General features: G+C 36.7%; 1 protein-coding gene across 9 annotated transcripts in view; it reads right to left on the bottom strand.

Moving 5' to 3' along the window:
* Positions 1-15,436, bottom strand: part of ADAM22 (ADAM metallopeptidase domain 22) — a 285,191-nt gene that overhangs the window by 5,530 nt on the left and 264,225 nt on the right. For 2 of the 9 annotated variants that reach the window (XM_037836584.1, XM_037836586.1), the window contains 5 exons: positions 10,918-11,018; positions 10,508-10,574; positions 8,170-8,280; positions 5,873-5,959; positions 197-320 (listed from right to left, as the gene is read on the bottom strand). In XM_037836584.1, the coding sequence (XP_037692512.1) occupies positions 197-320; positions 5,873-5,959; positions 8,170-8,280; positions 10,508-10,574; positions 10,918-11,018 (490 nt within the window). Of the gene's footprint in view, positions 1-196; positions 321-5,872; positions 5,960-8,169; positions 8,281-10,507; positions 10,575-10,917; positions 11,019-13,323; positions 13,519-15,436 lie in introns of all 9 variants that reach the window. The other 7 variants (XM_037836582.1, XM_037836583.1, XM_037836585.1 and 4 more) reach the window with 7 other exon arrangements.

Raw genomic sequence — 15,436 nt, 5'->3', positions numbered from 1 at the left:
TCAGAATTATCAATGCAGATGAAACTAATTTGCAAATAGAAATCAGAACCAAAAAAGAATCTTTGGATTTTCAAATGTAATTTTTAAAAAATTTTCTTACGAACAAAGAAAGAAAAAGGCACTGTCTTTTAAAATACACACTCAGATAAGTGATAACAACTGAGTGTGTACTCATATAGAAGAAGTTTCCACATACCCTTGCACTTTGTCGATTCGCTTTCTTCTCCTCATCAGGAAGTGGAGGCATTGGGTAAGGGTATTTTCTGCTGGAGGCAATAGACCCAGTTGATGAAGAAGGAGACTTGGCAGGAGATAAAGTCCTGAGATGTTGAGAACATATAAAATAAATATCATGTGATTGCCCAATATCAATGTCAAATATGTGAAAACTGAGTTCAGAACAAACCCTCTGAGTTCTACTTTTATAGGTCCTAATGCAAAGGGAAGTTAGTTTGTCATCCAGCACAACACTGGAATCCCAGCATTTTATCTTCCTAATTTCATAACTGCTTAAATGGATTGTTTGAATGTTAGTGTACAGAATCATACTTTTCAACTAGAAAGCCAATAATGAAGTTTCCTACAGAATAGGTAAAAAGCTAAACTGGAGAGGGGATAAAATTATTCTAAGAGCTCATAATGGTAAATTAAATGCACCAAATATTTATATTCTGACTTACTTTTCCCACTGAATATATAATATAAAGATTTTTTAAAAAGGTACAGTATCCCAATTATATCTTAAGATCTCAAAATACAATTGATATATTTATTAGTTGCTAAGACACACATTAGTTTACACAAAACTCATGCATTCAGAGGCCAGTGTGTTAGTTGTGAGGGAACAAAGGCAAATACAGAGGATTTAATAATAAATTAGTAAACATGCAAGCAGTAGGAAGTGCAGATATCCAGCCAAACAAAGAATCTGATGAGAACATAAAAATGGTCTGATTAGTCCCTACAATCAGCATTTCTGTGCAGGGGAAGATTCTAAGTCATAGCAGTATGTCTTGATAACTTATGTAGTGTACATCTGTCATGTAAATAAGGTAGCTACACGTTATTGACTGGAATCTTAAAAATAAAATAAAACCACCATAAAAACCCTTCCTATTCTGAGAATATGTGTCATCTTCATCTGGAGATATTCCACAAGAAAGATCTGGGTAAGAACCTGCAAGCTGTCGATGTGTCATGCTGTACTTGTTTGATTTTGGACATGCAGTGGTAATACTTGGGCTTAGCTGGGCACACTGCACAACGGCAGAGCCCAGACCTACTGTTAAATTGTTTTTAAGTGGAAAAAATTGCTGAGCGTGAGAAATGTCAACTCTTTACAGACTGATGGAAAATAGATGTGATAATTCTGCAGTAGCTATCTCCTGCACAGATGTTACCACTATACACACGGACTCCTCATTCCTGGTGCCAGCTGGTAATGACCCACATCATTGAACTGGTTACACTGCCACGTTCTAACACTAGTACTTATTTCAGAAGATGCACCTCATCTGCTGTGAGTGACCAACTCAGCCTGTGAGTGCTGGTGGTGAGGGTAGTATTAGTAAGGGGAAAATCTACAGCCTGCACTGTATCCAACAGCATCAAGATGTCCTTTTTCCTGCTTTCTTTTACATTTTGATTCTCATCCACATAATAACCATTGCTCTGGGGCTACAGTGGTTTTCAACCCCTTTCTCCTTTTATAGTTTCTGAATTCAAGCTAAGGTTTGAAAATCACTTTTCCTACCAACTTTGAGATCCATGTGAGCATTCTTGATGGCTTTTAAGAATCAAGAGTGGTCCAGTTTACTTCTAGTCTGTAACTCCTACCCTTTCCTCTATTTTTGAAAAATGACCAGGAGCACTCCTTAGTGCAAACTGCTAGAGCACTGCAGCTGTTTGACTTTCATTATATTAATGCTCCCCACAGCTGAGTAAATGGGTGTAACTAAGAACATCAGTATTTCAAATCCTCTAAAGTGCTATTAAAGCAATGTGCTGCTACACAATTTTCAAATTCAGAAGTTAAATTTTCATTTTTAATTTTAAGAAAACATTTCAAATAGGACTATGATCTTTGGGAAATAAATTCAGTCTGTGCAAAATGAGGACAAACTTTTGTATTTAGACATTTAAATGAATCTTACTAAAATAAGGGATATTAATCTGGGTTCAGATTTTTAGCCTAATCACTACCAGTTAAATATCCAAGTTCAGGAAAGCTGGTAGGGTACACAATCAAATAACTAAGTTTTGTTTACTTTAGGGGATCATGCAAAACTAGCCTTCTTTTTAATTTGCTGTAGTATGTGATAAGCATGAGCTGTTGGCTTACAGCCTCAGTCATGTCAGCTATTCATTTGGCCAAATGATTCAAACGACCAGCTGAGGACACATACAAGGCCATCCCAATGGGGAATGCTGAAAGTAAGTCTTCTCCTCAAATGTCTCCCCATGGTCAAAGCCAATAAGGAGTTAAAACAAAAACAGGAGGTATTCTCCAAACCCCCAAAGAAATTGTACATATACTACTTTGTATATTAGTACACTAGTTGATTGACACTTTGAACCCTGACGGGAAGAGAAGTCAAACAGAACAGTTTTATTAGGGGAGGTGGGCAACAGACCCTGGAGGTTGAGTGGTGTGTGACAGTACAAAGGAGATTATTTTAGAGGGATGGAAAGCACTAGAGCAGGATTCAGAATAAAAGTAGGAAACAAGGCAGGGTAAATCAATTTAGGGAAAACGAAGAACTCAAAATTTTTCACAAACATCTCTAAGCAAGACATTTCTTCAAAACCACCTCCAGGCTCTTTTCTGACCCTGCCTACTTGCCTAGGAGCTTCAATCTGGCTTTCACTTAAAACCAGGCACCAGCCCAGCTCATTCGCTTACAAAATAATCTTTGGACAAAGGTTAATCATTATCATTACTGCATTGAAAAAAATAAAATAAATACTAGAATGACACAATGAAGTTAAGGATTATGACGTATCTTTAGGTTATATCAGACTTCCTGGGCTGGTCTTTTGTGTGTATGCACGTAAGGCTGATCTTGGTTCAGTTCTGTCCCCACTGAGCCAGTCACATGTGAGGGACACAGATCCAACCCTTATTCACTTGGCTGTGTTTCTAGGATGGGATTTAAGTAGTCACTATCTACGCTGCTACTTTAAGAAATTACAGTAAAATAGAAAGGGAACAGACTTTGGAGTCAGACAGTTTTAATTCTGGTTCTGATAGTTACTAGTTATGCTAAATTGGGAAAATTATAACCTCTTTGTGCCTCAGTGTCTGCCATCTGTTGGAAGGGAATAAGAATGCCTATACTTCAGTATGTTATGAGAAATAATGGCACACAGTAAGCACTCAATACAGGATAATTATTATTATTATTTCTTTTTCAGAGTCACTCAAAAACTATCAATAAATTGAGTAAGTCAACTGGATAAGAGTAAGAATACCTTCTGAGTGCTCGTAAAGCACTGTCACCACCAGAATTGCACCCAGGATCTACATGTGGTAAGATAATGCTCCTTTCTGATGACAATTTGAGCAACCACTGGTCTATGAGAACAGGGTTAAGGGGGCACAACTGAGGCATTCTGACCTCTCAAAATCTTTTAACATTTGTCTTGCTCTTTGTAGTGATATGGATACTATATTTTAAATGCTGGGCTGTCATTTGGACCTCTTTGCTCCAGTCACCAAGTCCCCAAGTTACAAACCCCACACCACATAGGTAATAAGGCGATCTTTCCCCCTTATGGATGCAATTAGGAGAAGAGGTAATCCTGAATGATCTGTCAGCAGAGGAAGCACATCTGAGCCTAAGCATAGGGTTGGCAAAGCACACACCAAGGTGTGACTGCACTTTGGGCCTCCCATGTGAGGCTTGGCCTGGATGGGCAGTGGATGCGTTAAAATCCATGTGTTAAAATCTCTGGGGCATCTCAACTATTACTGCCACAGAAATTCAGTGTTGATTTTCAAGCCTTATCACTATAACCTTTATTTTACATACCATTAAAAGTACAGCTGAATTATAACTCTTCACTGAGCTCTAGCCTTTAAACATAAGCTTTTTAATAATTAATTCTTAATGAAATTATCTGCTTGGGAACTAACTGCTCATATTAAAAGAGAAGATAAAGGAACCCTCTAAAATTGCCCTTGCAGCTTTGCACGTGCAACCGAGGTTGCTAAAGCAATTCCCCATCCAAATTGCATTTAGTCATGCAGCTTCTGGGCAGACCTGGGTGCTGATCTTAAGAAATGTGAGCCACATAAACTACTCAGCTCACCCAGGGGAGGTGAATCAACTCTTCCGGGGTACCATTTCACAAATTTTGCTGCAAAAATGCTAATTCCATTTAGGAATAGAAACCTAGCCCATATGATGGGGACCAAATTAGAATCTGCCCACAAGCATGAGTAAAATAGAAAGGAGAAATAGGACTGCAGGTGAGCCAAGATTCCATAGAACATTTGAATCATCTTACCTGTCTTCCTGACGTTGGCCATCCTGGGAGCTACAGGTGAGGGTGGGAGGTTTGAATGTTAAGTGTATGTGTATGAGGTTCAGTGTAGGAAAGCAGGAAAAGCAGAGGGATGGGGGAGAGGGAGGGAAACATGGGATATAAAAGCAGGGTATATTTTTGTGAGCAGGCAGGGCTTATGCTTTCCTTGGGGTATATGCAAATGTTATGAATCAAATTAAAATGCAGGTAGGTCTAATCATTTTCTCAAACTATACATGACTAAACTAAATGGTACGCAGGAAGAGCCAGTCCACCTTATAAGGGTGCTGAGAGTTAAATACACATATATATTTTGATGTCTGTTGAATGCTGACCTACATCATGGCAATAAGTAATCTCAAAGCTTATTAAATTGTGTTCAGAAGAGGTATTATTAAATTGTGCTAATTGAGGCTGTATTTCTTATTTGCACTAGTTGTCTACATAGTAGTCAGATATAAAGTGGACATTTATTTGCCACCAGGAACTCACTTTGAGATTTACAGAGTGGAAAAAATGCCATTAAGAGCTCTTGGAAATACTCTCTGAACTCTAATGTTGCACAGAGCTGCAGCAAGTTGAGTAAATTAGATAGCTCCTAACATATAGGGTTAACCTGCTCTTTGTGAAACAAGAACATATCCAATCTATTTCCTGTTAAATTTGTAGGCAACAATATTATTATTATTAGCATAAAGAATTCTTTGGTAGATTGTTTAGCATCTGTAAAACACTCTTTTCAGCACAGCCCTTCTTGAGTAGAAAATGACTGCACAGAGCAAATAAACCTAAACTCATCCCACAGGCTCTCATGTGGTCAACATTATTTCAGTAATCCTCAAGTTAGATCAATTCATTGTTTGAACTCAAAGTAAAATTCCATGATATTTCATTTAGTTTCTTATCATGTTTTTCCTTGAGTTTCCGTATTGACCATGCACTCTTAGGGAGTAAGTAGGAAAAATGCATTGTGAAACTACTGGATTCTAGAAATAAAACTGTTCAGGTTAATAGTGCTTTTTTATTAGTGGAAAGTATGTTTCATGCCCATAGAACACTACATAGCATAAAATGAAGAGAAAGCTACTAAAAAGCTCAAGATGGTGGTAGGACATGCACTAAATGGCAACCCTTTCAAATGGCTTCATTTGAAACATTCAGAAAAAAACTAGACTTGTTCACAAAGCTAAAAACAGAGATCAAAAGGCAGCAAATAAACAAGGACCTTTTCCACCTAAAGGAACTTGTATTTGGAGATACAAGATAGAGATCCAGTCACAATACAGTATTGGTATGTGCTGGGGGGAGGGGTTTGAAAAGGATATAAAATTAATTTATAAAATACCTAAAGTATGGTCCTTCTGTGTTTTTATTCACATCTTCTACCCACTTAGCTACATTATAGTCTCTTTTGAACCATGGGTTTAAATACCTGCAGAAAGCAATGGAAGGAACAAAGAAAGCAGAACAAGATAGAAAATCTGAAAATACACAGCACAAGCTTATAGCAAGGATGTCTTCACCCTCCAAATGCAAGTGACTATGACAAATAAACTAGAATGGATGTTGGGTGACTATGAGGCAGTCTGTACAATGATATGAGAATAATCTAAGCTACAACAAGGCTCAAGGTATTCTAGAATATATTCAACATTTCCGGAAAAGTCTTTTCCAGTGGCTTCCCAAAGTGAAAAAGAAGCCCCTTTCAATCACAATACTGTCAGCAGGCCCATTCACCCACCTCCAATGTGGCTTTTTCCAGGCCACCTCTCATTTGGCTCCTTGGTTGTCAAATAATAATGGTGCATTTTGGGAATATTCAGATGGCTGCAATTCCAACCTGGTGCCTGGGTTTATAACACCCCAAGAATAATAAAGAGGAACAAAGGTCTCTTTCCACTACGAAAGGAAGGATGTTACTAGGTCTTTGCCTTACTTCCTAGAGCAGATCCCAAGCTGGAGTCAATAAGAAATCATGTTTCAGACCACTCTGTTAAAGACTAGGAAGGAACCCACTCTTCTGATCCTGGAGCCTGACACACATCAAGTGTGGTCCAAATAGGCCTCCATGATTGTAAAGCTGATTTAGCAATTTAGCTGCAGCTGCACTGTTCCTTCCCCCTCTTTGAGCACTCCAGACCAAAGTGCTCATGCTTCCATTATGAAATGGCCCTTAGAAGTTGCCTTCCAAGTATCTGATCATGAGTTGTGTGAGTGATGCCAGAAGATAATAATGACTTTAGCATTTCCCTGATGGATCTGGCAGAGTCTGCATCAGAATTAGTTGCAAAGGAAATTTTAAAATGTCATAAAATTTGGGGTGCAAGTTTCTTGTTGTTTTCTTTCAGAGTTTCATTTGATTTTTACCCTGGAAGCCAAGCAAAAGCACATTTCCTTAGAATTTGCCCTTGTAAAATAATATAGATTCAACAAATTCAATATTGCAAGAATTTGTAGATTTTACTGGGCTTTCTCATTTAGAAAATATCTTTAGAAATTCTATAGACAATAAAGATCTAAGCTCTTTAATCTTTTAAAATTATTTGGAAACAAACCAGTTGAAATTACGAAATACATTATTTTTGCTAAAGTTTGTTCTTTCCTCCAGATTTAGCTTTTGAGCTGTTTGTAAATACATTTAAATCAAGATTACATTTCCACAGTTACATTATTTACAAATCAGATTATTTTTCCCATAGCTCTTTCCCTCATTTTTAGCTATACCCAATTTATTCCACAAAATAACATCATGAATTTCCTTCCTGAGAGAAGGGTCTGGTTGGTTATTACACGTGTAAGACAGTTTTTGCTAAGATAATGTCTCCTGACTCAGGAACAATTTTTTGCCTTTAGTCACAATCACTACCAACTTGCACTTTTCACAGGGACAGTCAATTAAAACTTGCAAAAAGATTTCCACGGAAATTCTGAACAACAAAAAAAGTCAAAAAGCAAGAGCAGCCACAGATGAAGGCTAGTGAATGCTGTGGCCTGGGGAAAACTGTAGAAAAGCCCATGCAGCTGTCACCAAGTGAAACACAGCCACACAGCAAACTGAGCCACCCACAAGCAGACTGCCACTTCCAGGAGAAGACATTTGTTCCTTTCACTGACAACACAACCTCAAGTGTCTGGCGCCCTGGCTGCTCCCTGAAACCTACAACCACATTGCTTGACTTGCATGTGAGGATCTCTCCTCTGTTTCAGGGAGCATTTGAGAAGGCTGTGATCACTTCACCAGAGGACAGGGGATAGAGCTCTCAAACGTTTGTTCCTTCTGGGGATCTGCCCAGGAAAGAGTCCTCACAGGGGGCTCCCTAACATCTCTAGGTGGTAGTGGCTGCAGTGATAGGATTTTATCAAATTGCTCTAAACCTGCCTATGTGGTTTGACTTGGCTTATAGCGCAACATGCAAAAAAAAAAAAGAAAGAAAGAAAATGCATTAGATGGCTAGGAGAGCTCTTTGTGCTCTCCAGGATGGAAGGGCAGAGGAAGATTAGCTGGTGCTGGCTGGACCAGAAGCACCTCCAAGCAGCCATGGGGGCTCAGTCAGATATCAAATGACCCTGTTCTCAGCCAAGGAAGGGACTTGGAGGGAGATCAAGTGGCAGCCCAAAATGAAGGGGCAGGTGGAGACTGACCTGTGATCCAGACTCCCTGTCTGGGGGCTGTCAGAGCCCCCTGGGCTTATGCCTTGGGATGGGACTGTCTGGACGAGGGAGTGCCCAGGCTCAGGTGCTTGGGGCTCCCTCCTGTAAAAACACAATATATAAATACAAAGTCTGAGCCAAATTTTTTTCACATTATGTACAACAGTGAGGATGATGCAAAAGCTTTGAGAGGGAAAACAATACAATAAACAAGGACATCTTATTTTGTTATTTAGCAGAGCATGCATTTGTGGTGCATGTTTTAATCATGTCCCTATTTTTCATCATCCTTTGGGATGATGAGGTACTAAAGGAATGTTGAAATAATAGACTGGATAATACCTCTTAATCTAAAAAATAAAAAGATATGATTGTCTGTGTTCATTCTGCTTCTCTTACGATATCACCAAATGATATGTTTACATCAGAAGCAAATGGGATTATTTAACAAATATGGAATGTATAAAAAATTGTCAACATAATTATTGGTTCACTACATATTAGGAATCCTTATTAGAAAAAAGATGTACACATATGACAGTTCCCATCAATAAGGGTATGTGAAAATAGTGTTAAGCATTACAGACTTGGCTCCATCTAATTAACATGAATCATGTAACCCAATTCTGAAAAGTTGGAAAAATTTGAGAGCATCCTTAATGCTTCTCTCCCTCACAAAAATGACTCCATTATGATGTTCTTATTAAATATTATAACTTGATTATTTCACAGGCAGGATTTCTCAAGGTCTATCTATGGTTTCAGATAATTTTTGTCACATGATGAGTGGGGATTTTAGACAAAATTTTTTTAAAAAAAGGAATTGCTCTAGAAAATATTGTATGAATCTTGCCAAACACTAAGTGTTCTTTGGGTCCTAAAGTCACAGCATTAGCATAATGTTGGACATTCTTTTTTTCATCTAGGAGATTTCAAAGCCTTGTTATAGGGAATACTGTACTCAAAGGAAGTTCTAAAGAACATTTTGCAGTTTTATTGGTATTCTTGTGAGCAACTGAGATAAGCTATGGAGCGCTTACCAGGTGACCTCATGCAAAATAAACTGAACAACTTCCAAGAAGAGTTTATCAACAATGAGACCTAAAGCATTCAAGGGCTTTGGGAATATATAAGATAAATTCTAATAGATTAGTTATTTATGATGGAGTTTTATGATGCCATTCTGGACCATGCAATGGTATCACTTGAAATTGTCTACTGTTTCTCAGGTAAAGTATCCTCTAGTAAACTTTGACAAGCCACTTACAAGACAATACCTTTGAGCTGGAAGGTCCAAATTTCAAGGCAATGTTATTATTCTTGGACTGGAAAAAGGCAGCATATATGATGGAAAATCTAACATAAATTTCTGACAAGCAGTTACCAAATACCTGCTATTCAGATTTTTAAAGTATTAAGGCATGAAGAAGTAACAGAGATCCTGGGAATAATAACTACCAGTGCAGCCAGAAATAAGTACATTTTTTTAGATAGGTCAAAAAAGTATTGGTAATTAAACCAGGTGGCAAGATCAGTCCAGAAGGATACTAAGGGTGTGTTTTATTCCAAAGGGAGATAAAGGTTTGATGAAGCTTTGTTATATTTGCACTTTCTGACAAGTTTGTTTTGGAAAAACAAACCAAAAAAAAGTGCACAGGAACTACCTAAATAAAAACTACTTTAAATGCAACTTCGAACCCATCTGCATTAAAATCATGTAGCTATCATTAAAAGCAGATAATGTTGCATTTAGTAACAATGATTCAGTTAAAGAGCAAGTTTAGGTTAATGCCCTTTTAAATGTCAGGAGAAGGAAAATTTAGAAGAGAAACTTCTTTCTGTAGTCTGAGAGAATGCTTAGATTGCAGCCATGAAGACCTCTGAGCAGCAGTGTCGGGTCGTGAGCAGGGCTCATGCTCTAGTACAGTGGGAAGTTCTCCCTGATGCTTCCAGGCCGCGTGCGCACTGGGGAGAAGAAGGGTGACCCCTCTGAAATGACTGGACCCCGGTGATGAAAAGAAAGGAATATTATCAAAATTCCCTTCAAACACAGAACCAAGACACCACAATGGCAGGTTACTGGAGGAAAAAGCCTGCAGTGAGGTGAGACACCCCCACTGTCAATGAATATTGGAATGGGCACAGTTGCGGAGATGCCTATGTAAAAGAGAAAAGTCATGGTTAATTTTTAAAGGGCAAAAAGGAATTGAAAAGACAAAACCAAGGCCAGAGGCTTGGTTTATGGCTCTTTCACTTTCGCTAATCAACTTTTCACACTAGTTTGCACAGAAGCTTGGAGCTCCTTTTTCCATTAGAAGTTCAGACTTACTCAGTTGAATTAGACCGAGGTCTAAATCTTTTGCCTCTGATCTTCTTTCTGTTGCCTCCCAGGTTACCTGAAAAAAGATGGTTATAACTATATTTACATATAAATAAACTATTGCTGTATGTCTAATCACATGGGATCTCAAGGGCGTATAATTCAAAACCAACACCACCCTAGCACACAGGGCCTTGTAGCACTGTACAGCCTTCTCAATGTGCCTAGTTCTGGTGCTGACAAATCCCATCATTTCCCATCCAAGAAAAGGAACTGGATCCTCTCTAACTATCCTCCTTGGTGATGGAAGAAGAGCTAAAGAGCTCACAAGAAAGAACAAGAAAGTGTTTACAACCAGGGACCACAGAATATACAACGTGGGTTATATGGGCAAATGGATTCTGAATGCTGCCCTGTACCTTGCCAAGAGTTACTTCGAGGCCGCCCATTTTCACAGATGTCTGAAATATGTTTTGTGTCTGGAATCCTTTCACTCCAAGAATGAGAGAGCCCATTTGACCTGAAATTGAAAACATTTATATGTTGTCCCAAAATGTATTCAAATGAATGTTTTGAAATCAGTAAGCAAAATTTCTAAGCATTACTGTGTGTTTGTTAAAATAAAGAAAAAAAAATCTGAAATGAAAGAATGAAGAGAACATGAAAGTCTTCATGAAGAAGGCAAAATTACACAACATTCAATTTAAGAAAAGTCAAATACAATGGAACCCCATTAAAATAGCTTATGATGGAAAAGAATCAGAGTGCATTGCAAGCCAATTGACATTCCCCCAGAACATAGCAACCACATACAGCAAATTCACTACACATCTTGATTATATAACCCAGCAGGAGAGTTATAATGGGGTCCCACCATAGATGTTTCTTAATTGTAAAGCAATGGCTTCCATTCAAATACTATGAGAACATGGACTTCCAGGAGATTTATTAAGATTTCCTGAACCAGGTTAAACCTTTACAAAGGTAATATTTAGGATTTCTTAAACAGTTAAGATTTTCTGAGAATTGGAATTTTCTGCATAGATACGGTCTCCCCCAAAAAGTGTAATACATGTTGGTTAACTGTCCAATAACTTGATCTGAATCAAATGTTTGTTACAGAAGTGTCTCTCACAAAGCCCATGTACCATTAAGCCTTTCTATTTGTGTCCCACCATCTTTAACCGATATTTTACAAGAAGCAAAATTTATACTCCTACTTTGAACCACATTAAAAAAAAAACGATTTGACAAATTGCAATGTGTTTTGGAAGAGTCAAATAGCTTGATATAATTTTAACTGCTTAAAAATAACCCATCGAAATTTTGCTAAAATCTGGGAATTTTTCAAAAGGACATTTTAAGCTCTTTTAGAGGTAACTTAAAATATAGTACTATACTTAAAATCTTTACCATATATCTGGTGTATTGCCAATAATTCATCATACTGATGAATGAAAATAAATGCAGCTCAGCACAACTATTATATATTGGCTCCCTAGGCTTGAGCTTTTTCAACATCGTATACTAATTACAGAATGACTCATATTTTACACAAAAGGACAACTGAAATTCTGCTGGTACCTACTGGTTTCTCCACTTATTTACCATGTTATTTAATTAGTAATTAAATTTTTGACCAAGGAAGTATTTATATACCGAGAGAATTTAAGTACGTCCTTAAGCTTCATTCTCTTAGCTAAAATCCCTCAACAAATTAAAATAATACATTTTTAAAAATACCATTCTATAGAACTGTACTCCTTGTGCAAAATCTAATATTTCTACATTTGCATTAAGCTATGTTGTCTGAGTGAAAACAATCCTTCGTGTTTAGGCCAGTTCTATATAGAACAACATTCCCAGGTCTCACAAATTCTTTCCATTCTCCTTCCCAATTGGTGTTTATAAAGAGTGAGATCCAATGCAAAATTTTTTTCAGGTGATTCACTCTATCTAAAATTCCAGAAGAGACAATGTTTTCTCTCAATAAACTACCAATTTCCTCTAATGTCCAAAAAGTAACTTATGTGTTCAAAGTAATGCATGGGGCTACAAAATCTTTTTTCCTGTCTATCATACCTCTATTGCCAAACTCTTCCACGGGAATATTTTAGCTTCCTTCATTGTGAATGTAGGTCACATTTCCTAAAACATTCCAACTATTTATTTCTTCTTCCAGTTTATTTCATCAAGCAATTATAAAGCATGCAGAATTTTAAATGTTCTTATACATCTTAAAATCTTAGAGCAAGAATATGGCATCAAAGTTTAAGACATATAAATAATATATCAACCTCACCTGTATTATTATAAAACTCAGGCAATTATTAAACATACTAAATTAATGTGGCAACCAAGCTGAAAGTTAATAAAGACTAGAAATAATCATTTGAGGGATAAAAGACAAAATCATAATATTCAAATATATGATTCACAGAGAAGCAATCTTTGTTTCACAGCGAGCTTAGCATTGATTTTTTTTAAAACATTAACACAGCATTTATATTACCACTTAATATTAACAATTGCTTTTATTGAAGCATGACAGTAACCTTTTTCTTTGACTACCAAACATGACATAAAGCTCACCATTTAAAATATTATAAATACTATTTATAGTTTCTTAAGCCATATAAGAACAAAACTGAAAAACTCTGGGGTTTCTGTTCTATATAGATTTAGGGTTATTTGTTTTGATTTGATTTGATGGCCTGATTTTTACAAAATGTGGTTCTGAGCATATGGCATTTTGAAGTAGAGTAATCAAAGAACAAAGGATACTATTTTTTAACATTCAAGAAAGAAGGAAGAAGTAATCAAACCTGCTGCAAAATAATGAAATGTTCTGACTAATGGAATAATGTGTGATGGAACAGGTAGAAATCTGAAAATGCGACAGAAAAGCAGACCTCTTCTTAGAACTAGATGCTGAGTTTGTGCTGACTCCGGGAGGAATGTCGCTATAAAAAGAGTCGCCATCTCCAGGCTTTTTTACATAATCTCCCTGGGGTAACTGTCTAAGGCATAATAAACATTTCAGAGTCAGAAAACAAGACACACACATGAACACAGACATATACAAATATTATTTCAGAAAAAAAGAGGTAGGGATAATGATCTTCATGAATTAATCTATCACAACATGTAAGATTATTAATACATGTGACAAGTCAAAGTCATTCTAACTATAGAGGTCAGAAATGCAATCACTAAAGTCCTTACAGCTTGGATGAATAAAGCCTTACTTCATAGGGGAAACAGGGAAAGATGAGTCTTTTCACCATAATGTCATTATACTTGGAAATGTAAACTGCAGTTTGTCTTTTCTTGTAAAATTGGTGCCAAAGAACTGCTAGGACAGACACCCCTTGCCTGGATAAAGCATAGTTTTTTTCACTTTGGTGAATAAACTATTCTTAATTTTGAAACAAGATGTAATGTAACATTGATTTGATCTTAAAAGAATTCATATATTTCTAAGCTATGTTCTCTAATTTAATACAAATAAATCCTTAATAGAGTTCTGGGTTCAATTTGGAGCTTCACTGTTCACTTAACAGGAAAGTTGAAGAAACTGAACACAATTCAAAGGTGAATAAAACAGGTGATTCTATAACTGAACAGTAAAATATGTGAAGGAAGATAACTCAGTAAAGGAAGAAAATGTTTAAAAAATAACTGCACTCTTGTTTAGACTACAGAATGATATATCTAGGTAGTTGGAGGGTGACCTCGGTTCTCCATTTCCACTATAGTTGGAGTACAACAAAGAAAAGTCTATTTAATCTGCAGTGACCCTACTTGCTCTGATTTTGATTTAAAGAAGATGGGAACAAATTTTTATTACTTAAAGGAGGTCAGTAGAAACTTTTAGAAAAGGCTACCCAGTCAATCATCCACTCACAGTAGCTGAGCTGATTGCCTTCAAACAGGCAACTGCATCCAAAACTTGACCAAGTTCCATTCAATACTATTGCTGGAGGTGCCATGAACTAGCGCTGGACTGAGAATTTTAAACAGAGCTGTACTTAAACAGGTCCCCAACAAAAGCACAGATTTGCTAACTCCTTTTCCCATTTGGTTTTTCCTTAGTTACCAGGCTAAACTTAGCTATTTGCTGATACTAAGTTCTTTCAGCAAAGTTCATTTTCAGATGTTTGTTTGCTTATACTGATTCCCATATATTGTTGTAAATGTTTAAAACACTTGGTCATTTGTTGTTTTCAAAGACCGAACACCCTCTACTGCATTATTTCAATGTTATATATTGACACATCTCTATAATTCGGGAAAATATTTTTAAACTCACATAAAGTATGTATTTTAATTTGTATGATTAAATATACTCCTCCCCCTTTGGTCATTTTAACCAAAGACAATAGAATTTCTCATGGAAAAATAACATATGCCCCATATTTATAATGTTAATAATAAAGGATAAATGATATATCTTCCTATGGATGGAATTTTTAATCTTTGGAATTATATTTTTATGTTTTTATCTTGTAAAATATTCCATCAATAATTGAAAAATGCTCTCAATTAAATCATAGTTCTGTATGTTAATTCAGGGAGGAAACTTCCCTTTTGTATCATATTAACAGTACATTTCCAATAACAATCTTTATGGTTAATAACTTTTTTTTTGTCACTAATACCTTGAATGATAATCCTTGTAAGCTGATGAGAGATGCCTCACCAAATTCAAGTTAAATAAGAACAAGTGATTTCTAAGAGTTCTGAACCACACTTCACATTTTCCAGTACTCTATCCCCCAAGTTGTCCTCTCTTTATGCCCTGGCATTTACCAATGACTCCCTCAGCTGATAGACAGGCACACATGTACTGCTGCTCACAATGGATGGGATTCGGAATTTTTTTGGAAACTGAGCATGTTGTACGACCCCTTCATTATAACTTCTCTGCTGTTCACG

The sequence above is a fragment of the Choloepus didactylus genome, chromosome 5, assembly GCF_015220235.1.
Source record: "Choloepus didactylus isolate mChoDid1 chromosome 5, mChoDid1.pri, whole genome shotgun sequence".
NCBI classification, from domain to species: Eukaryota; Metazoa; Chordata; class Mammalia; order Pilosa; family Megalonychidae; genus Choloepus; species Choloepus didactylus.
This window is presented reverse-complemented; position numbering and strand designations above follow the sequence as displayed.